The following is a 23,445-nucleotide window of genomic DNA, read 5'->3' on the forward strand; positions in this document are numbered from 1 at the left end:
TGTTGTTGACCTTATTTAATTATTAGGTATCCTAACAAAAGTGTGCAGGAAGAGAATTTGTTCTCGATTAGAGTGACCAGGATTTTACCTCACTGGTTTCTGACGCAATAAGTTTGTGTTGGCATTTAGCTCTTAATTCTGGGTAGCAAGAGCTTTTCCTGGAGCACCGGAATATTATTTATCATCCAGTACATTGTTTTGAACCACGTTATACACCTTAATCATAGTACACCGTAGTGCACCAACATTTCCCTTCTTCTGTCACTATCAACCACATGTTATTACTTAAACAGCAGAAAAACCAAATTGCAGGAATTAAATGGAGCCTGTGCACAACTTTGCAACTTTGTGTGGGCTGTTAAGTTTTGCAGTAAACCTTGTGGAATACGGGAAGGCAAAGACCCGCAACTTGCTATAGCCCACACTCAAAGTCCAGAACGCGCAGGCTTTCAGCTGCAGGCCCCGGCTTAAAGGGAAATGCCCCCTAATGCCCAATGGCTGCCTCTGACAAAAATGGATGGTCTGGTTCTGATGCTTGGTCAAAGTTGGATTCTGAGGCCCTGTGGCCTACCTTGTCATGCTGGAATGTTATGTGTTATGTTCTTTTATACCGCAGACATCTACCGCCGAAGGGCAGTCTCCAGGAATGCATGTGATCGGCCCGCTCCTGAGTTAAGGTTCTCAGACTCACTTTCCTATGTCTTGCCCCTGCCTCCACTCAGTTTTCAGTTGCTAATGCTAGTCCTTGCTCATTCTTGCACTGAATCACCCACCACCTGCTTAATTGCTTGTTTTCATGCCTACCAGCCACCGTCTGACCAGCTTTAGATTACACTACCCCCCACGTTCCTTCAGTCAAGTCCCCCTCGGCAACTTGCACGTCATAGCTCCGTCGTGTTAACCACCCAGATCTTTCCTTTTTTACTAGAACCCTTTTCGTCATCCCTTTGAGTCTGCTTGCCCGCAGTGTCGCTCAGCCCTCCTAGCGCTTCCTTTGAGGCTTTTCTCACAGGCATGATTCAATACGCAGATTGCCATCATGGCTGGACCCCTCTTCATAACAGCAGTCTCTCTTTGCTTTTACATTTCACCCAGGATTCCTCACTTCAATGGCCCCATATTTTAATCCCCTCTGAATTTGACATCACTCTTAATATTTCAGTGTTGTTGTCTAATTTCCTTTCGGTCCGTTTCTTAATTCGCCTCATCCTGACTGTTCTACCAGTTGTTGCCCATATTTTGAATTTACCCATAATCCCTTGCCCCTATCAACTTCCGTTATCAACTTCCGTTCCCTTCTCTTTATCTCCTATCACTTCCCGTGATCAAAGTGAGCGGGAACGGTCGGGAGCAGTGTTCCAGAACTTTTATTATTCTCTGTTTACCATTTCTTCAACTTTTTACTTCCCTATTCAACATTCTATACGAGGGATGTATCCATTCATGTCCCTGTGCAAGTGTCAAGTTGTAATAGGAACCTTCCTCACTTCAATGGCCCCATATTTTAATCCCCTCTGAATTTGACATCACTCTTAATATTTCAGTGTTGTTGTCTAATTTCCTTTCGGTCCGTTTCTTAATTCGCCTCATCCTGACTGTTCTACCAGTTGTTGCCCATATTTTGAATTTACCCATAATCCCTTGCCCCTATCAACTTCCGTTATCAACTTCCGTTCCCTTCTCTTTATCTCCTATCACTTCCCGTGATCAAAGTGAGCGGGAACGGTCGGGAGCAGTGTTCCAGAACTTTTATTATTCTCTGTTTACCATTTCTTCAACTTTTTACTTCCCTATTCAACATTCTATACAAGGGATGTATCCATTCATGTCCCTGTGCAAGTGTCAAGTTGTAATAGGAACCTTAGTTACTAGTCACTTAGACTACTGTGATGCCCCGGCCACAACACCATGTCACATGATATGATATGGCATTTATAAAGCACCTATACACAAGTGTTTCAAGGCGTGATGAGGCAAGGAAGGGGGAACAGAGGGAAGACAGCGATCCTACTAGGCCAGGTGTCATTCAGATCGTGCAAGTGCATGGGAGGGATCAAGGGGGGTCTGTGCAGTACATGGGATAAATATAATACATAACAATAAGTAAGTGCGACCAGCAGGTGGCAAGTGCAATGGTTAAGTGCCGACATCAGGTGTCGAGTGCTGGTAGTGGGACTGTAGGGATACAGAAAACAGTCCGCAAGTGTGGGGGATGCCAAGCAGGCAGTGCAGGTGTGTGTGACTGGTGGGGGAGGGACCTGGACCTGAGATCAGAGGGTGGCCAGGTAACCAGTGCAGTTTCAGTTTCAGGCAGGCGGTCAGCAAGGGAGAGGAGGAGAAAAAGCAGAAGCAAATAGAAAGGTTTTGAGGTGCTTCCGGAACCGGAGATGATTCTCCTCAAGTTTCAAGGTTGCTGTTCCAGAGGGAGGCTTGGAGAAGCGACTGACCCTGAGGGAGTTGGAGGCGGATGAGCGGAGAGCTCGAGAAGGAAGATATTTAGGAAAAGAGAGTTGAAGGTATTGCACTATGCTCCCGCCTACCCTCTCCCCTGCTGTGACCACAGTTCCACTAGTTTGTTCGGTGCACTTCTACCACTGATCCCTTCTAGTTATTCTGACCTCGTTTTCTGATTTCTCAATGGTCATCATCTTCTTAGCATGGTCCCACCCAACTATGTCGCCAATCGGTGACTGCTTTCATATTTCCCAGAATCCCTTTCACCCGTGTCCTTCCAGGCATCTACTGTCTCGTCTTCTTTGGATGCCCTCGTGGCTTAACTCAGAGTCCTCTTCTCAGGGTCCACCGCTGCTATCCTTACGAGAGTGCCTCGCCTTGGTCGCCCCACGCCCCCCAGTGCCCTTCCCGTCAGACGCTCTGCTTCCCCGCATCCTCCCGAGGCTCTCTATCGCTAAATGCTCTTCGGGGGGCTTTCCCAGTGAACTTGAAAGGCAACAGATGTCATATCTAATCAGCCATCGTGTACATCAGGCGTAATGAGCTGTGTGACGGGCAGTGAGCAGGCGGCTCTGCGGTGCTGCTCAGCTGTCAGCAGCGCCCAGGCCTTCTTGTCCGAGGCTGTGGGATGAGGGAGTCTGTCAGCAGCCAGGCGAGGCCCGACCCCAGGGCCTGGGCCATGAGAAAACTTACACCAAGAAGCTTGCCTCAAATGAGGGCTGCCTCTCACATGGGGTGCAGCGTCTCACTCGGTACCCCGTTTCCAAAGAAATTGCAACTGCGTGTCAAATCCTGCTCTAATGCGCGGTCTCACACTCACACACACTGTTTGATCTATTTTTTCTATCTCTCGCTCTCTCTGTCTCGCTTTATATTTCCCACTATACTCTATTTTTCCTTTCTCTCTCTCTGTGTCTCTCTCTTTCTCTCTGTATCTGTCACTGTTTGCTCTATTGTTCCCCTCTCTCTCTCTCTCTCTCTCTCTCTCTCTCTCTCTCTCTCTCACACACACACACTGTTTGCTCTATTGTTCCTCTCTCTCTCTGCTCTATTTTCCTAGCTTTCTCGTTCTCGCACTCTGTTTGCTCTATTTTTCCCCCTCTCTCTCTCCCGCTCTCTCTCACTCTATCTCTCTCTCACTGTTTGCTCTATTTTTCCTAGCTCTCTCATTCTCGCACTCTGTTTGCTCTATTTTCCCCTCTCTATCTCTCTGTCTCTCGCTCTGTTTGCTCTATTTTTCCTCTCTCCCTCTCTCTCTCTCTCTCTCTCTCACTGTTTGCTCTATTTTTCCTAGCTCTCTCGTTCTCTCTGTTTGCTCTATTTTTCCTATCTCTCTGTCTCTGTATCTCTCCCACTCTGTTTGCTCTATTTTCCCTCTCTCTCTCTCTCTCTCTCTCTCTCTCTCTCTCTCTCTCTCGCTGTTTGCCCTATTTTTCTTATCTCTCTGTGTATCTCTCCCACTCTGTTTGCTCTACTTCCCCCCTCTCTCTCTCTCTCTCTCTCTCAATGTGTGCTCCATTGCTCCTCTCTATCTATCTCTCTCTCTCTCTCTCTCTCTCTCTCTCTCACTCTGTTTGCTCTATTTTTCCTAGCTCTCCCGCTCTCTCTTTCTATGCAGTCAGCAGAGTTATGTAGCCAGTGCCTTTTTGGCATGGCACCCCAACCTTTGTTGATAGTTGCGCGCCCCAAAACAAAAACAAAAAAACATATCTTAACGGGGTGCCCCCGCCCGATGCATTGTTTTTGCAAAACCAGATTTTATATAAAAGGAACCAATTTAATTGTACTGACTTTGTAAACTGGCGCTTTTGATTATGTGACAGTGTTTATTTCTAATCAATTATACAAAACTAACAATTGTCTCACTGAGCAAAGCACAACATCAAACGCAGAGCAAACATGTCACATATTTTCTGAAACGTGCAAATGTCCTGAGCCCATTCTTGTGTCTTTCCATAACTCCCATGCATATTTGGTTTGTGTGGGAAAGGAAAGTGAAACTGTAAGATAGCGGAAAAACTTTATAATGGGGTGTACAAATGTTCAAAAAAAGGAGAGGTTAAAGGAGGGGGCAGGCGTAGGAGCAAATGCAAAGAGCGTGCATCCCTCATTAAGAACAAAACAAAAAAAAAATGTGAAAAAAAAGGAAAGTCAAACATTTTGCACATTTTTCAGGGAATCACACAAATTTGCAATTCACGCTCCTGGTTTACAACTCAGTTACCAATCCGGTATGGGCCGCCTGATCCTCTCAGAACGCATTTTATCCAAAACACCGACCATAACCCATAAATGCCTGTCAATCACTGCACCAAAACACCTATCACGAACATTTCCAAAATCACAATCCACAAGACCTACTCGTTCTACCTACTTGCACCTTCTTTCCGCTCTTCGATTCAGATAACAAAAAGCAGGAAGCCTTAGCGTCTCGGTTGTGGCCGCCACACACCGGAATGGACGTCCACTTCCTTCAAGGTCAGAACCCTCATTCTGGACCTTCAGCAAAAGCCTCAGAACCTGGGTCTTCCCACAAGGCCTATCACCTAGTTAGCCTTTTCTTACCTGAATAGTAATTGTGTGTTCTCCCTCTCCACCTGATTATACTATTCTGTCTGTATGCTTTTCACTCATGGCTCTCAAAGTAACTATGCTGCTTGCTTTATTCATCACTATTTACTGTTTTAGTTGCCTGCGGGTTTGGTGCGCTTCTACAAATGCCAAAATAAATATATAAATACAAGCGTGGGGATGACAAACTCTGGATCAGTTGGGCTGTGTAGCGATTTACCATGTCAAAAACTTGTCATTCATTTCTACAATGATGTTTCCTTTGGTGCTAATTAACCAAAAATATACACATTAATGACTAAGACCTGACTAGACCAGATAATTGATTAAATCGCTCAACAGCAACAATTGGGCCATCAACTGATCCAGAGTTTGTCATCCCCACACTTCTAAACAAATGGGAACCCCGGAGTTGGTTCCTCGACAAACCAGGATCCAGGCTGCTGGTTAGATTCAGAAACAAGAAAAGAGGAGGTGCACAGGAGAAAGGGAGTCCCGCCACAAATAACTCCACCATTGCTAAAACTATAAATATATAAATACATATTGTATTCTTAAGAAATATCCCCATGAGAATGGGGAAGAGGACACGTGAGAGTTGCAGTCTGCTTTGCATATAAAATCAAAGAGCATTTTTGGGAACATAAGAAAGGCTACAAAACTTTATATTTGACAAATATGTCCCTGACATAAGGGTTGTGTGTTTGATCACTAAATGTGTAATGCACACCGGGCATGTTGCACATTCATTTTTTACAGCACTCACTCTAACATTCAAATATGTTTGACATTGAGGCATATATACTCATTCGTACATCTGTTTACATTTTGTGTGAAGATAATTTGTCTGTGAAATGTTTTCTCAATTGGGGTCCTTTGAAAACTATGTTGGTCTCTGAGTATGGATGGCTGTGCACACATGCTCCGATTGAAATGAACACTAATTCTGGGAGAGGTATGTATACCCACCCTTAATATGGAATAAGAGTATTCAGAGCAGGAACAGTTTGCCCTTTCACTGTCTCAGAAGTGCATCCACATCCTGATTCAATAGAATTGAAGTAGTTCAGACACTAAAAGGGCAACTGGGAAAAGGGCAGCTAAGATCTTGACTAGCTCCATCTATCCATTGTGGCAATTTAATCTCAAAATATGCACAGTATCAAAATAAAGAAGAGCATTTGTCACAGAATGACCAGGCTCCCTCTCCTCCTAAGCTTCTAAACACTGTAATAATAGGCCTTCTGTCCACTCAATTCAATGACTCCTGGATCAGTCCGACTGGGATGCAATAGTGTGGAGTAGCTATCCTGGTCTTACGTGGTCCAGGTAATTCTGTGGTGGACACACCCTTGACGATCTATCAATGGTGGAAGCACCTTCGAATTTCTAAGATCAGTTGCAGGAGCTGTGGAAGGGCTGTTAGTTGGCAAGGGAGGAGAGCACCTTGATCATCTTAAGGAGATGTTTATGCATGTGTTACTGGTGCACAGAGGTTTTGATCATTAAACTTTACATGCATGCCCTGTGATCCCACCTCGCCAGCCAGAACATCCATACCCACAGACGTCTACTTGAAAATATCTTCATCAAAGTCATCCAACAATTAAAGGCCTTCCTCACCCACATCCAGGCCTAGAACCCTACTCTGGCCTCGAACTGAACCCCACCAAGATGGAATGCCTGCTCCTCACATCCACTACCGAAATGTTCATCATCCTTGATATCGCTGTCTGCTATGAACCTTGAGGGCTTCACCCCACAGCTAACATCCTGTGCCAAGTGTTTGGGAGTCTAGAAAGATAGCTGTTTTTCCTTTAAAACACACAGAGAGAAGACATTTCAGAAACCATGGTGCCAACTAACCCTGCTCCAGAAATGGAAGTGCTCCATACCTGACTCGGGCTTCAGATCCACGATTCAGGCCATTGTCCTAAAACACTTGAAGAGAGAAGACACCCTAGTTGCCGAACTACTAACCACCAAGGAGCACCTTTGAGAATCCTCCACCATGCCCCTGCCTACCTCGCAAAAAAGGTCTTAGTCATATACAGATCTGTTATGCTTGCTCGACTTATTTGGGTTGAACTACATTTTGCCAAATCCTTTACTTTTTTATTGCCACAAAATTTAGAGAGAGACTCCTTGCAGCCCCTCACACCTTCCCCACAAACGTGGAGCATGCCGTCAAATATAACCACAGAACACTCAAACACATCAACCCACAACCCACAAACACACACCGCCCATCAAACCCATCCACATCAAATAAAAATCTGTCTCCATGTACACTTCCTTCAATCTATCACACCATATCAGCAGCCCTGGAGGCCAGTGCATCACCAGAAGTGAGGATCTACACAGACTACAGCAGAAGAAATGCAAGAACGAAATATCCAAGGAAGAAGCAGTCTTTGGTGTACACGCTATGACTGCGGAATGATCTGAAACCCAGCCAATCAGACTTGTCCACACGCTCATGCAATTCAGAAAGGAAAACAACCAAGTCCCTCCTTTTCAAGGAGCACCTTCTTAACACTCTGGAACTTAGACACCTTTCCAAACAAACCCACACCAGTATCCCTCCAGAAGACCACCCTTACGGACCACCCCTGTTCCACACCAGCCTTCCTTACAACACGGTTAAATGTTCCCTCGTAACTGTACAAATGCACTATAGCAGGGCCTGCAACCTGTGGCTTTCACAGTATTTTGGACTACAAATACCATCAGCCTTAGCCAGCATATTCAGTGGTGAGGATCATGGGAGTCATAGTCCAACACAGCTGGAGAGCCACAGGTTGTACACCCCTTAACTATACCTTGCTACCTTTAAAGTGTGTACCGGTAATAAATACTATGTTGTGAAGACTGTTCACCCCCGCCCTGTAACCATTTATAATGCATAATCCCTACTGATGTACAGCATTCCATTGCTTCCCAAAGGTAGGTTTGCACTTAATAAATAATACATGAACATAAGTCCATAGCACACACTGGAGAGGATTCAAGGGAGCAGTTTGCCGAGCTGCAGCTTAAACTCTGCAGTGGTAGCATCTTCTTGTTCCATGTTTCTGTCGGTGACCACTGCAAGGAGGAACTCTACGCATTTATAGGTGGGCATCCTTCAAATCTGGCAAGGGGCTATGATGCATCTTTTCCAGGTGGATCCTACTTCCTGACTCAACTATGACCATAACAGTAGGGAAGCCCAGCATCGTTACAGCCACTCGGAGCTGGGCTCTATACACTGGCCACTCAAAGGCATGGAATTAATTTTGGCTGGTGACAGCGTGCAGTGGGTATCCATGTGCTCTCTGCCAGGCTGGCCCCATGATGGGACTTAGCATGCCATATAAAGGGGTACTTACGTAGACTACACGAATCAGAGATGACTCTAGGTGGGAGTCCAGGGCTCTTGACTCGAGAGGTTGCCTTTCTCATCTCCCCAGGCATGTGGTAGAGGCAGGACTGGTCTATGTCCTTTCTGGCAGTGTCCTCACTATCATTGGTAGTCTCTGACAGTGTATGTGACAGGTGGAATACCGAAGTCCCCAATCAGGGTCACAGACAATGAATTCCACACTCAATATACTACGTGGAGCATGGTTTTAAGATCACATACCCAATTACAATCCTGAAAAAATCATCTTATGTGCCCTAGTGATTTAAAAAGAGTAAGTCTGAAATAAGTATCTTGAATCTTGCTGAACCCTGCAGGACATTGTCCAGGCTGACTGCTACACTTAAGCAATAAGACCCGAATCAGTGAGCTGGATCGGGTGGTAGTGGCCCAGGACACAAGTTACAGGCCTGAGCAAAGTGAGGTCCTTAACGATGGGTTCCGGTATCATTACCCCCTTGATGTGGCCTTGCTGACTCCTGTCTTGTTGCTATTAACACCCCTGGTTTTACACCCGGCAGCCCGGGCTGCTGACAGCAATTTCATTTTGTTTGAATAAATGGGACATGCTTGCATTGTCCCATTCATTCAAATAAAATACTTAATTAAGATGGCCGCTGTGGAGATGGAAGGCGGGGCTCCATGCAAAGTCCCTCTTCCATTTACATGCCCGCCGGCAGGGACATGGAGGAGAGGTTGCGGTGCCACCAAGGTATCAGGTAAGTGGGTTCGGGGGGGTTTGTGTGGGAGGGGTACAGTGACCAGAGGTGAAGGGTTGGGTGCGAGGGAAGATGGCAGGGTGGGAGAGCAGCCTTCAGGTTGCTTAGAATGTGGGGTTGGATCCTGTGATTCAGTCCATGTACCGAGTAACCAGATTGTTCATTAGCGCCCGGGTTGGGGGAGCCAGCCAATCTAGAGCACTTGATATCTGCCTGATGACAAGAAGGATGCAGACACAGCAAAGAGTTCCCTTGTGCACTGGCCATCTGGGTCTTCATAACCAATAAGATGTGATGTCTCAATATAGCATCTATAGCATCTAACCAACCCTGTGTCTGGACTGACCCCAAATTAATCACATTCAACTTCCCCGCCAAAACCTCCAGCCCCTCTTCAGATTGTGCACCTGGCATCCCCACAGTGAATAAGCGCAATATAACCTGTGACAAACTCCTCCCACTTATCCTTCCAGTCCTGAATGAACATGCGCTATTATGCACAGACCCTACTATCCTGGTTGACACCTTCAACCATACTATACTCAAAGCCCTCAACCTCGTTGCCCCATCCAAACTGAGAAAACCCAAACCACAAGCTCAAATCAACTCCTGGTTTACTCCCCAACTAAGAATTCTTTGCAAAGAAAAACAAATTGCTGAATCACATTGGAAGAGTAACCCTACAGAAGCCAATAAATCTTGTATCACGCTAGCTACTTTAAACTATAAGGAAGCTATATTCCAGGCGAAAAAAGTCACTTAGAATAGATGCATTGAGCAGGCTAAATCCAATACCAAAGAACTCTTCAGAATCCTGAAAGAATTGGAAATCGCTGTCACCGCATCTGACACTGGTGCTCCAATATCCAAAATGCTCTCCGTGGTAAGATAACCACGCTCCAAGTTAAAATCAATGACAAACAGACTAGCCTACAAACTAACGTGCAACCCAACCCTCTCCCCACCATTGACAACTCTATCCCAGACTCACTGACTCCGTTCAGCTTCTCCCCTTTATCTATCCCAGAAGTAGAAATTATCATCAAGAGCCTCAAACCGTCTAACTGCCAAGGGGACCTCTTTCCACCGCCCATTATCAAGGAAGCGGCCCACGAGCTAGCTCCCTTCATCACTACACTCATCAATTTTCATTCAGCACAGGGACCGTACCAGACAATTTGAAGGATGCCTGGGTTATTCCGCTCCTAAAAAAAAACACCCTTGATGCCAATATACCCACAAATTACAGGCCCATTACCACGGTGCCGTTCCTACTCAAAATCATTGACCGAGCAGCATGTTTACAGATCCAAGACTATTTTGAATCTAATAAACTCTTGGGTCTAAGGCAATCTGGATTTTGACCACGTCACGTAACTGAAACTGCCCTTATCGACCTCAAAACTCAAATCGAAGATATAAGAGACAAGGGCAAACTTGCCCTACTACTCCTTCTAGATCTATCTGCGGCTTTTGATCTCGTTAACCATCAAATTCTGTGTCGCCACCTTAAACTAGCCGCCCATTTTTCTGACAAAGCCACAGCCTGGATAAATTGATTCTTGGACAACAGATCGATGCGTGTCTTCTCTCCACTAGCAGCAGCATCGCCGGCACCCGTCACCTGCGGGGTACCACAAGGTTCTTGTGTTTCTCCCATGTTGTATAACGTGTTCACAAAACCTCTATTTGATATTTTGGACTATCTGGGTGTCACATGTACCAATTACGCTGACGACACCCAGATACTCATCCCTATTCTGGAGACTACGCAGCCGACTCTCTCTCTGTGAATGCCATCTACTTAGTCATCCAAGCTTGGATGGCGCAACACAGGCTCTGTTTAAATGACGAGAAGACAGAGCTCCTCATTCTCGGCTCCCCACACAAATTATCCAAACTGACCCCTGAGTTCAATTCCTTCACTATCAATGGTAACACTATCAAAACCTCCAAGGACACCAAAACGCTAGGGATCTACCTCGACTCCACCCTATCGTTGGCCAGACAAACTAATGCAGTTTCCTCCGCAGCGGTTTACACTTGTAAGCTTATTACAGCCAGCCGCCCTTTCTTATCACCAGCCAATTGTGTCACACTTACCAGGACCCTCGTGCTATCAAAAATTAATTACTCTAATGCCCTCTACTTGGGCACTAACAAATGCAATTTAAACAAGCTACAAATCATCCAAAATAATTCGATTAGAGCCACCCTCAACACCCCTTGGAACCAACACATCTCAGACACCAGACGTAACCTACGCTGGCTTTCCGTCACTCAACAAATTTCACTGAAAACACTCACCCTCACTCATAAATGCCTTTCCAACCAAGCACCACTATACATAGCTAATACCAATAGATTCACCCTACACAACACCAACAGTCTTTGCAGAACTGCTCAGACTAACTGCCTCGCTATTCCACGTTTCAACCTGCAAAGATCTGGTGGAGCCCGATTCCCTGTTATGGTGGTGAAACTTTGGAACTCGCTTCCCATTTCGTTAAGATCTGAACCATCCTTCCACAGTTTCAAAAATATGGCTAAAGCCTGGCTAATCGCCCAAGACCCATCACCTACCCGCCAATCACCGCCCTTGTGCTTGTCACCTATCCTCACTCTTGGTACATAGGTTTTGTCCTCACGCTCAACCGTAACTTCTTTATGTATATATATTTATAAATGTTTTTGTAATTTTCAATTTGTAATTTAAAGTGTTACTGTTGTGCCATACCTGCCTTAATATGTTGTAACTAAAACACGCGCCCGGATGCCCTCGGGCCTGGTGCACTCTATAAATAAAATAAATACAAATACAAATAGATGTAGAATGTATCAAACACCTTATTCAGACGGACCAAAGCAATAATCTTGGTTGTATCCAGGGATAATGAGGGGTCTTTACTGACATCGCAGGTGTGCCTGCTTGCACAAATTAGTGATCTTTGCTGTATCCAGGGATAATCCTTGGCCTCCAGCCCGGGTACCGTATCCTGAAATCTCTTCATTGGCTCCCAGTGACTGCAAGGATTTAGTTCAAGACCGTCTGCATTGTCCACAGGGCCTTCTGGGGACTGGGACCGCAATACCATCAACTCTCTCTTCCCAAATACCTTCCTTCTCAAGCTCTTCGCTCCTCCACCTCCAACTCCCTCAGGGTCAGTCGCTTCTCCAAGCAACGAGTTGGTGGTAGATCTCTTTTTTCGGCTGGGGCCTCCCCCTGGAACAGCCTCCCTGCCTCTCTGAAACTTGAGGAGAACCATCCTCGGTTCCGAAAGCACCTCAAGGCCTTCCTCTTTGCTTCTGCCTTCTCTCTTCCTTTCCCCTGCTGATCTCTGTCTCACACTGCACTGAATTCAGGCCCAGATCCCTGCCCACCCAGCTGCATACTTGCACTACCTCCTGGCAACCCCTGTGCCCGGGACTGTATCTGCATCCCTACAGTCACTTTACCTGCACTCATTGACTCCCACTGTATGCGCTTCATGCTTGCATTTACCACATGTTGGCCACATTACCTTTTGTCGTTTTGATCACGTGTTCAGCACTTTCCACTCCTCCTCTTACCCTTGCACTTTCCCCCCTTCCCTCTCCCCTGCAGTTGCACCTTCTAAATGTCACTGGTCCCAGCAAGATCGTTGTTTTCTTGTACCCCTCCCTTGCCTTGTCGCACCCTGAAACACTTGTGTAATGGGAGCGCTATAAATAAAATATCCTATCTTATTGATGGGTCTTTCCTGAGACCTCAGGTATGCCTTTCTTGGATCAAGTCAGTGATCTTTCCTGTATACAGGGATAATGATGGGTCTTTCCTGACATCGCAAGTATGTGTGCTGAATCAAGTCAGTGATCTTTCCTGTATACAGGGATAATGATGGGTCTTTCCTGACATCGCAAGTATGTGTGCTGAATCAAGTCAGTGATCTTTCCTGTATACAGGGATAATGATGGGTCTTTCCTGACATCGCAAGTATGTGTGCTGAATCAAGTCAGTGATCTTTCCTGTATACAGGGATAATGATGGGTCTTTCCTGACACCAAAGGTATGCCTAATGGGATCAAGTTAGTGACCTTTCAAGTATCCAGGGATAATGATGGGTCTTCCCTGATGTTGACAATATTATAGCGTTAAGTACCCGTTCCATGGACTATACCCTGTGATAACAGCCCAGGCCTTTAATGAGAACCCCAGGATTTTACCCCCCCACTGCACCCTCTGGTATAAACAGTGGAATAGGTGCTGAAAGCTATTAGCACCCCTTCCATGGGCTGGAACAGGGCTAATTTGAAGTATTTTTTTTCCATGAACGCGTCACCTTCGCGGCATCCCATTCATGGAAAGGAAATACTATAGAAAGATGGCCGCCATGGAATAGTAAGGCCGCGCTCTGTACGGAGCGCCCTGTTCCCTTTCCATGGCGGCTAAATGGAGCGGGGACAGAGACTGCAGGAGGTGCGGCGGCGGGTGCTGTCGCCGTAGCGATCAGGTAAATGGGTATTGGGGCCAAAATGTCTGCGGGGTCGGTGGGGAAAGATGGCGGGTGGGGGAACCGGCAATCAGGCGGCTTGGAAGGTGGGCTTAGATCAGCAGTTTCAACCCGAGTTCCTAGCCTCCTGATGGTCTGGCTCCACCACCATGGGTGCTAATTGGCTATGGACCGCTAATAAGGCTGGCAACACAATCCATAATCCTGGGTGATCTGGGGCACACAAAAAATCTAGCGCAAAAGATCGACTCTGTGCAACAGTCCACATTTCCAACAAGCAGCGGAAAAGTGAGGCAGTAAACCAAAGGCGATTTCCGCTTTTACTATCCACTTTTTCACTACGTGGTGAGAACGTGTAAATGCTTCCCACAATTAACCATAGCGGGGGACATTTACAATAGATTCCTCTGTAATCTGCCTGCTTTAAGCGAGTGGTAATTTCAGCTGGATTCCATGGGAGTCAATTGCATTCATGCCAGCATGAAAATCCATGCTGGTGTTAATGCAGGCCCATTCATCTCTATGGTGGAGCTGGACATGGGGGCAGTCACGTTATGTCTTCACCACACAAATGCACCAGAGTAGGCAGATTGAGAAAAGGCAGCAAACACATCTACTGCCATGTGATTCCGAACCGCATTGGAACAGACATGAGTCTTTATATACTCGTGCCTGTTCAATCCTGATGGTCTGCGTGGTGGGTCGGTCGTTTCCCAGTCCATCAGGGTTCTTGGATATGTATTCAACAGTGGGGCCTGGGTGTGAACCCATGTGGCCCCCATTGTATCCTGCAGAGGAGCACCAGAAAGTGCACAGCCCATGGACCTTAGTCACTCCCATCACAGCCTACACAGGGTTCATTTCACAGGGGCAAGTCATCCGCCCTCATGTACAGATGGATGAATGTTTGAGACAATGAAGGCGCTTACTAGGTATCCTCTCTCTGCAGGAATCGCAGGCACGCCAGTGACATTCAACGAGAATGGCGACTCCCCAGGGCGGTACGACATCTACCAGTACCAGTTTAAGAACACAACGCCAGAGTACAAAGTCATCGGCCACTGGGCTGGACATCTTCACCTGAAGGTAAGTGTGTGGACGAGGTACATGCCATACAAAAGGGTGATGTGTAAATAGGTCTGGTATAAGATATGGACTGCAATCCCTGTTCTGTCAGAGTCATTTTTCTGTCCTATGTCACAGAGCTGGTCTGTGAGGGTTTCCTGGGTACGCGAGGGTAATTACTATTTCCTAGTTACTGTGGGCTCTGTGCTGTGAGGGTATTATTCTGTCCTGTGTCACAGTGCTATTCTGTGAGGGTTCCCTGGGTACTGGAGACCCTGAACACTGAGGGTAATTACTATATCCTGTGTCACAGCGCTTGTCTGAGAGAGTTCCCTAGTTACTGTGGGCTCTGTGCTGTGAAGAACATTATTCTGTTGCATGTGACAGGTTCCCTAGGTGCTGTGGGCACTGTGCTGTGAGGGTAATATCTCTGTCATGTGTCACAGAACTCGTCTGTGAGGGTTCTCTGGGTACTGTAAATCCCTGTGCTGTGAGGGTAATTACTCTATTATGTGTCACACAACTGAGAGGGTTCCCTATTTACTGCTACTCATGTCCTATGAGGGTAATTATTCTGTCCTATGTCACAGAGGGTAATTACTAAATCCTGTGTCACATAGCTTGTTTGAGAGAGTTCCCTAGTTATTATGGGCTCTGTGCTGTGAAGATCATTATTCTGTTGCATGTGACAGGTACCCTAGCTGCTCTGGGCACTGTGCTGTGAGGGTAATTAGTCTTCCCTATGTCACAGCGCTAGTCTGTCGGGGTTCCCTGGGCACTGCAGACCCTGTGCTCAATATTCTGTTGCATGTCACAAGTTCCCTAGGTACTGTCGGTGATGTGCTGTGAGGGTACTATTCTATCCTTTGTCACAGTGCTAGTCTGTGAGGATTCCCTGGGTACTGGAGACCCTGAGCACTGAGGGTAATTACTCTGTCATGTGTTACAGAGCTTGTATGAGAGAGTTCCCTAGTTACTGTGGCACTGTGTTGTGCAGTTAATTTTTCTGTTGCATGTCACAGGTTCCCTAGGTACTGTCGGCACTGTGCTGTGAGGGCAACTATTCTGTGCTGTGTCACAGTGCTCGTCTGTGAGGGTTCCTTGGGTACTGGAGACCCTGAGCACTGATATGGTATGATGTGGCATTTATAACTCGCCTGTACAGAAGTGTTTCTAGGGGCGACAAGACAAGGAGGAAGAAACAAGGAAGGAAAAATAACGGTCTTACTAGGCCTTGTGTCATTCAGATCGTGCTAGTGCGGGGAAGAGGGGAGGGGAGAAGTGCCAGGGGGGAGGGAAAAGGGGAAGTGCAGTTAACTCACAAAAGCAGCCAGCGGGTGGCTCATAAGAGCACAGAGAAGGGACTATAGGGTTGAAGATACAGACCCTTAAGTGCTGGGGAGCCTGGAGGCAGTGCAATGGCAACTGGACATGCAGGAGCCTGGGCCTGATTTCAGAGGGTGACCAGTGCTCAGAGCCGTCAGGTGCATCAGCAGGGGAGAGGAAGAGAGAAGCCGTAATTGAAAAGGAAGGTCTTGAGTTGCTTCCGGAACCGGAGGTGGTTTTGCTTAAGTTTGAGAGAGGCAGGGAGGCTGTTCCAGAGGGAGGCCCCAGTCAAGGAGATAGGTCTGCCCCCAACTCTCTGCTTGGAGAAGCGTATGTCCCTCTGAGAGTTGGAGGTGGATGATCTGAGAACTTGAGAAGGAAGATGTTTTGTAGGGGAAAGTTGGAGGTAGAGCGGTCCCAGGCCCCAGAAAGCCTTGTGGACAATGCAGAGCGTCTTGAAGTTGATCCTTGCAGCCACGGGGAGCTAGTGAAGAGATTTTAGAGCTGTAGAGATGCGATCCCTGGGCTCGAGGCCAAGGACAAGTCTTGCAGTCCTGTTCTAGATAAGTTGTAAAGGTCGAAGAGTAGAGGGAGGAAGATTTAGAAAGATGCTGTTGCACTAGACCAGCCCCAGAGCTCTGGACACAGTGAGCTTCTGGGGCAAAGTGAGAAAAGGAGGAATACCTCTGCGGAGGTGCAACTGATAGTTTGACTTCTTTGAGACGTCAGAAATGTGTGGAGATAAGGAAAGGGTGGAGTCGAAGGTGACACCAAGATTTTTATCCTCACAAGAAGGAGCAGGAAGAGGGCCCAGAGTGGGTGGCCAGAGAGATAGAGGAAAGGAGGGAGTGGGTGTCCCAATGAGGAGGATTTCAGTCTTACTGGCATTAAGGCACAGATCACTGGTGGTACACCATTCCTGAATTGCAGCCAGACAGTCTGGTATAAAAGAAGAAGCAGAGGTGGCACAGGGAAGCCTGAAAGAGATCTGGGTGTCATCCACATAACATTGAAAATTGTAGAAGAAAGTAGCGATGTGGTGGGCAAGAGGTGCCAAATAGTGGTTGAAGAGCCAGGGAGAGAGGTTAGACCCCTGGGAACACCACACGTAGAGAGAGAGATAGAAGAGAGGAAAGACCCCAGTTGGACCCGAGAGGGTCAGTCAGTGAGAAAGGAGGTCAACCAGGCCAGGGCCTGATCAGTAACACCAAGGTTGTCCCAGAGACGATTGAGCAGGATGGCATGGTTGACTGTGTTAAAAGCAGAGAATAGAACAAGGAGAATGAGGACAGAAGGGAGTTTAGAGTCAAGATTGAAGAGCAAGTCTTCACTTGTGTTCAGGTGAGCAGTGTTTGTGCTTCTAGCAGTTATGAAGCCAGACTAGTGATCATGGAGGCAACCAACGGATCCAGTATGTAGGTTAAGCTGTGAGATACCACTGAGGGTAATTACTCTGTCCTGTGTTGCAGAGCTTGCCTGAGAGAGTTCCCTAGTTACTGTGGGCTCTGTGTTGTGAGGATAATTATTCTGTTGCATGCCACAGGTTCCTTAGGTACTGTGGGCACTGTGCTGTAAGGATGATTATTATGTCCTGTGTCACAGCGCTAGTCTGTGAGGGTTCCCTGGGTATTGGAGACCCTGAGCACTGAGGGTAATTACTCTGGCATGTGTGACAGAGCTGGTCTGAGAGGGTTTCCAAGTTACTGTTAGCCCTGTGTTGTGAGAGCCGGTAGTCTGTCCTGTAACAGAGGCATTGAGCTCTGAGGGTCAATATTCTGCTTGGGGTCACAGTGCTGGACTGAGCGTGTTCCCTCGATACAGTAGGCCCTGTGCTGTGAGGGTAATTATACCATTCTGTATGCCGGAGTGTGAGGAATTCAACCATCCGCACAAAGTGAGTGCACTCGCCTGGGCTATTTCATTTTTGTTTATTTAAACAAATGAATGATGGGAGATTAACCTCTGGAAAATATGTGGGGCCATTCCCGCACATATTTTCTACGCACATCGCACAGCCGAAAAATAGTCATGTACTCTGGGAGGACACAGCTTACCAGCGCCACCCTCCCCTGTCATGTGTAACTGACACCTGACAGCTCTGGGTACATCAAAAGCCTCTGGCCGTGGGCAGCCTGATTAGAATTTCAAGGCCCCATGGATTTGCATCTCCATTGTTACACCTTGCTGGTGGCGGTGAATACTGAAGAATGTTACTTAGCAGGTCTCATGGAAGGTCTGGGTGCAGGAAGTGAACATGGATACCAGAGACCAACACCTCTTTGTAATGCAATGTGTCAACTTGGTACTAACATCCCTCCTTGGTATGAAAGGGCAGAGTCTGTCCTGTCTGGAACCACTCCATTCAGAGCAGGGAATTATGTGAATTGTAGGAGACAAAAGTCTGCCCGCCACCCCCTACTTCAAAGGAGGCCCATGTTGTAATCAAGCGCCACATAGGGCTCAGTTAATTAGGGAGACATTTTGATGTACAGCAGACAGGAAGACGGGTGGGACTTGGAAGTATATGGTGTCATCCTTCTCCTGTCTGTCGCCAAGCTCCCTGATTCTGACCTGAAGCATCACTGAAGATTGTTGGTGGAGACCCAGGATTGGTTCATTAAGGTGGGCTCAGCCTACACAATTCACTGGGCCTGTTTGGCTTCAAATGTGGGCTGAGCCCCTCACTGATCAGATCTGAAGACTTTGAAAGGAGTATGAATAATGACTCATTTGGACCCGAGCTGAAGGTACAGTCTACCTTACATCTTCTGCCAGTTGAGGAAGGCCAGGAGTTCCAAGAGGGAAGCAAGACCCCTCCCCTAAACATCTCCCAGGGAACAGAGGGAGATACCGGACTCAGAGGACTCGTCCAACAGCTCCAGAACCGTACCCAGCCAGCACATAGCATGCCCCGCCAGATTCTGACAGCAAGCTTCCTAGGTGGGAAAGTGCCAGAGAGTCTCTGGACAAAAAGCACAGCAGTTGCTGGCTAACACCCTACTCAGCTTTAGGCTGTCCGCTTTGAAAGGACACGAGCCCTGCGAAGAATCTAAGAGGAGTGCCACGCAAGCATCCTCCAGCATCCATCTTTTTAAGGACAATTTTGAGACAGTCGAGTCCTCGAACTGCATCCAGCTGCACTGCTGACTGTTGTCACATCGCAGTCACCAGAGCCATCCGAGACGACTCGACCTGCATTCTAGATCCGCCAACCAGCACAGAGACATTAATTCATGGCCTTGAACCGCCACGCCGGACAACCTGCCGACGTCCGCCCAGCCTTGCTTGCCGAACTGCCTTCTGCCTGGTACCCACAGCTGTCTCCCGCTACTAATTCTGTCTCACAGGCTGTGAAGCATCCTGGAAACACCTCGATGCTGTCGAGCACCAAGAACTTCTTCAGCACCAGGTACATTGTGGTTCTGCCCCCCTGGTCCTTCTCCGAAGGCCCCTAGAGACAGTTACGACCTTTTTTACACTTTGGTGCTGGAACCAAATAATCTTGAATTATAAGACTGATTACTTTACCAACTCCCCTCCTGTCAGTATCCAGAGTGCATCCGTTACTTTTGTGAAACTGTCTGTCTCTGTGTTCCATTACAGTGGTGTTGTAATTGTAGTGTGCTAGAACTGTCTGTTGTAGTAATAATAAAGTAGATATTGCAACCTTGACTGGACAGTCCCTTTTATCATTGGGTAATAATTGCATTTTTGCTATGTTGCAACTAACCAACCATCCATGCCCTTGTGGAGATAAGCCTGCTGTTCCATCCACGTTACCAAAACTGGACAAGGAGGTCTTATAATTTACTTGCATTCCAATCTGTTCAGATCCGTTCTGGTGTATAAGAGGTGTGGGGTTGACTGATGGTTTAGAAACCGATATTCATCCCTCGACCACTGGTGCCCCGGAAGTTGATTCATCACACAAAGCCTGTCTATAATATCATTGGCAGGCTATACTGGTTGGTAATGGCCCTTAGTCCCCAGTAATGTTGCTTGTGTCATTATTTCAGGCAGGCGGGCGGTTAACCATTGGTACAGCCCGACAGCTTGCCACTATCCCCATATTGTCTGTTCCACTGGCAGCCAGTGAAGTGCCCTAGGATGTAGGGTGATGGGGTCCTCTAGCTCCAAGACAGTCTAAGAACTCTGTTCTTTGGCACTTGATGTTGGTATATGTGTTTTTGGGGAAGTCCTAGGTAGAGATCATAACTCTAGTTAAGGCTGGAGAGTTAGAGAGCTCTGAGCATGTCACTCTCACTGGCCTTGCTTGAGGCAGGCATGCTGTTTCCTACTTATGCCATTGAAAGTGTGCAGCCCTGGCAACCTTGTGTGTCCCTTGACTGAGGGGTAACTCTCAGTAGCCATTGACCGCTCCCAGATTCTTCACCTTAAGAGATGAGAAGGGGTTGCCCAAGAGAAGGATGCCATGTGAGAGCGTTGGGCGTTTCCATCCCAAAGAGGATTATTTCAGTCTTTGGAATTTGAACAGAGGATGTTTTCTTTCATTCAGCTCTAAATAATGTTAAGATTCTTTTTTTTTCATTGGAAGATTATGTCTAAAGTTGCATATCCTCAGCATTGGCTTGGAAGGAAAATGCTAGCTGTGGGATAATGGAAGCTCTTGGGTGCAGGTAGAAAATAAACAGCCACAGGGCATGGGATGGCCCTTGAGAAGACCAACAAGAAGGGGTGTGAGTTTCAGAGCGGAATTTGCCAACTTTGATTCTTGCAGTTATTTTTTCAAGGAGTGAGAGGTCTGGGCGATGGCTCCTCGTTGGATGCTCACAGCATGTTGTGATCGCTGGGGATGGATTCCATAATCTACCTCAGGAGTCTGTAATCCTTGGCACCCCAGATGTTTTGGACTACAACTCCCAACAGCCCATGGAAGCATAGTCAATGGTGAGGTATCATGGGAGTGTTAGTCCAAAACATCTTGCCAAGCTTGCAAAATCAGGTGTTCGATCTAAGACAACGAAGACCCCAGCTTTATTTGTGTCCATGGCCATGCCTTCTCCACAGAGGGGTCACAGAGTACCTTTGTAGGGTCTGAATGTGGATTGGGGTCATGGAATGTTAAATGTCCTTCTTGGTGTGTGATTGTAGTTGCCTGTCATTCTTCCGAGAGTTTACAAATGAATATGGATATTGGATAGAGGCTGAGACTTCACTGGGTCGGCTGTTGAGTTTTTTCATACCAGAGTGGTGGACGCTGATTTGCAGGCAGTGGGGACCCTGTCCTGAGTTAATCGATGCATTAAGGATGTCATTTTTGGGAAGAGCAATGATATCACTGTGTTATTTAATTATGCTTTTAGGGCAAGGTACAGACCAGTCATTTGCAGTCTTAGGAGGGGCTTTATTCTGCCCCATGTCAGAGGGCTGGCCGAAGAGGGTTTTTAAGGAGTGTTTTCTGCAGATGGAGCCGGTGAGAGATGGTTCTGTCTGGGCCACAGGGCTGATGTCTGGAGGGGTGTTAAGCTATCATCTGTCACGGTGTTTCAATGGGATGGCATTGCATAGGGGGCTGCCCCTGTGCCTTGAGTAGCATTATTCCATATTGTCACAGAGCAAGGCTGACTCAAAAAAACTCATAAAAAATATGGGGGTGGGTGGGTAATGGGATATAAAAGGTAGGGGGGTGTGGGGAACAGGGACTAGATAATAGTGAAGAGGGAGTTGGCGGGGGGGGAACCCCCCCAAATGGGGGAACCCCCCCAAATAAAATACAAATATTTACTGGTGTTGTAAGAACCTAGAACCCATTATTTTATTCTATGCCACAGAGCTGATCTGCACTGGTTCGGTCAGCACTGCCCACCCTGTACTATGTGGAAATGGTTCCGTAAGGACCGCAAGCTCTCTCATGGTCTTTATGAAGGACTACAGACTCTTTCATGGCGGGGTAGGGGGCTATTATATCTCTTTTGGTCAGAGATCTGACCAGGGCCAGTATGCCTAGAGACCCTCCCACCAATAGTGGTGGTGGGGGGGTCTCTAGGCATATGGCCCTGTGCTGGGAGCGGGCCTTATCGTATCCCTGGGTCACACAGCAGATCTTGCGTGTTGGTTCTGTATGGACCCAATGCCTTTGGCTATGAGGGTCCATGTTCTATCCATTAGTTGCTGAGCAGATCTGGCGCAGTGGTTCTGTAAGGGATGCAGGCAATGCCCTCTGAGGGGCCCTTTGCTGTCTATGGGTCACAGACTTGTTCTGTTGGGTATGGGGTTTTGTTACAGCATGTTCTGCTACCTCTATGTATGTCTCAGGGATTGTCTGGGTGGGGGTGGTCATCTAGTGAAAGCACAGTCTGAGTTATTAAGAGTCCTGTTCTATCCCTAGTCACAGACCTGTCTACGTGGTGGTGGTTCTGTAAAACGGTAGACTGTGTGGTGCGAGGGGTCCTAATCTATACACAGTTCATAGATCTTGTCTGGGGTGTCAGTGGTTCTGTAAGTACAGCAGACCGACCTGGTGTAAGGATTTGTGTTGCTCTAGAGGTTGTCAAACTCCAGGCATTGAGGACCCGAATCGTGGTGGGTTTTCAGGATATCCAGTATTTATATTCATGAGGAAAAATGTGCATACGTTTTGAATCATTGTATGCAAATTTATCTTATGAATATTAATGAGGGATATCCTGAAAACCCAACATGGATCCAGACCATGAGGCCTGGAGTTGGGCAGTCTAGAATGACCTTGTCGTCCCCTCAGACCTGCACTCCTGACTATAACATGTACTGTCTCAAATGTGACCCTGCCTATTCACATGCATGCCATGCCTGCCCATTTTGGCAAAATACACACAGAAACACACACACAGTGTCAGACACAGCATCGACTGCAATAGTACAAGGTTCCTTTTGAAAACACAACAGGCAGGTGGCGCCAGACCTACATGGGCATAACAGCCTAACCGTCCTCCACAAATAGGACAGGCACACATATAGCATGGGTAGGGCAAGTGAAAAGCTCCCTCAGCAACAAGACATACACAGCATGGGTGGGACTAGTAGGAGCTCCCCTCAATAATTCAACAGATGGGATCAAAAAAACAACCTGCTTTATAAAAGGTGCAGATTGGGAAATGGTGGATACAAGCTTCCCTCATAAATCTAACAGTTCCAGTATGGGAAGAGCTAATCGAACCTTCTCTCACATTGAACTACAGTGTGGATAGGACCATGGCAAGCTTCCACTCATAGAATGTGCAGGATCGCTCACCCACGCCCCATAAAAGTGCAGGATCGCCAGGTCAAGCACCCATGCCACATAGAAGGGGCAGGATCACCAGGTCAAGCACCCACGCCTCATAGAAGATGCAGGATCGCCAGGTCAGGCACCCACGCCTCATAGAAGGTGCAGGATCGCCAGGACAAGCACCCACACTTCATAGAAGGTGCAGGATCG

General features: G+C 47.2%; 1 protein-coding gene across 2 annotated transcripts in view; it reads left to right on the forward strand.

Annotated features, from left to right (window-relative positions):
- GRM4 (glutamate metabotropic receptor 4) overlaps positions 1 to 23,445 on the forward strand; it is a 1,444,124-nt gene that overhangs the window by 1,185,695 nt on the left and 234,984 nt on the right. For both annotated transcript variants that reach the window (XM_069633515.1, XM_069633516.1), the window contains one exon: positions 14,587 to 14,723. In XM_069633515.1, coding sequence (XP_069489616.1) covers positions 14,587 to 14,723 — 137 coding nt within the window. The remainder of the gene's footprint in view (positions 1 to 14,586; positions 14,724 to 23,445) is intronic.

This window comes from Ambystoma mexicanum, chromosome 13 (genome assembly GCF_040938575.1).
Source record: "Ambystoma mexicanum isolate Mex_15411 chromosome 13, UKY_AmexF1_1, whole genome shotgun sequence".
Classification (NCBI taxonomy): Eukaryota; Metazoa; Chordata; class Amphibia; order Caudata; family Ambystomatidae; genus Ambystoma; species Ambystoma mexicanum.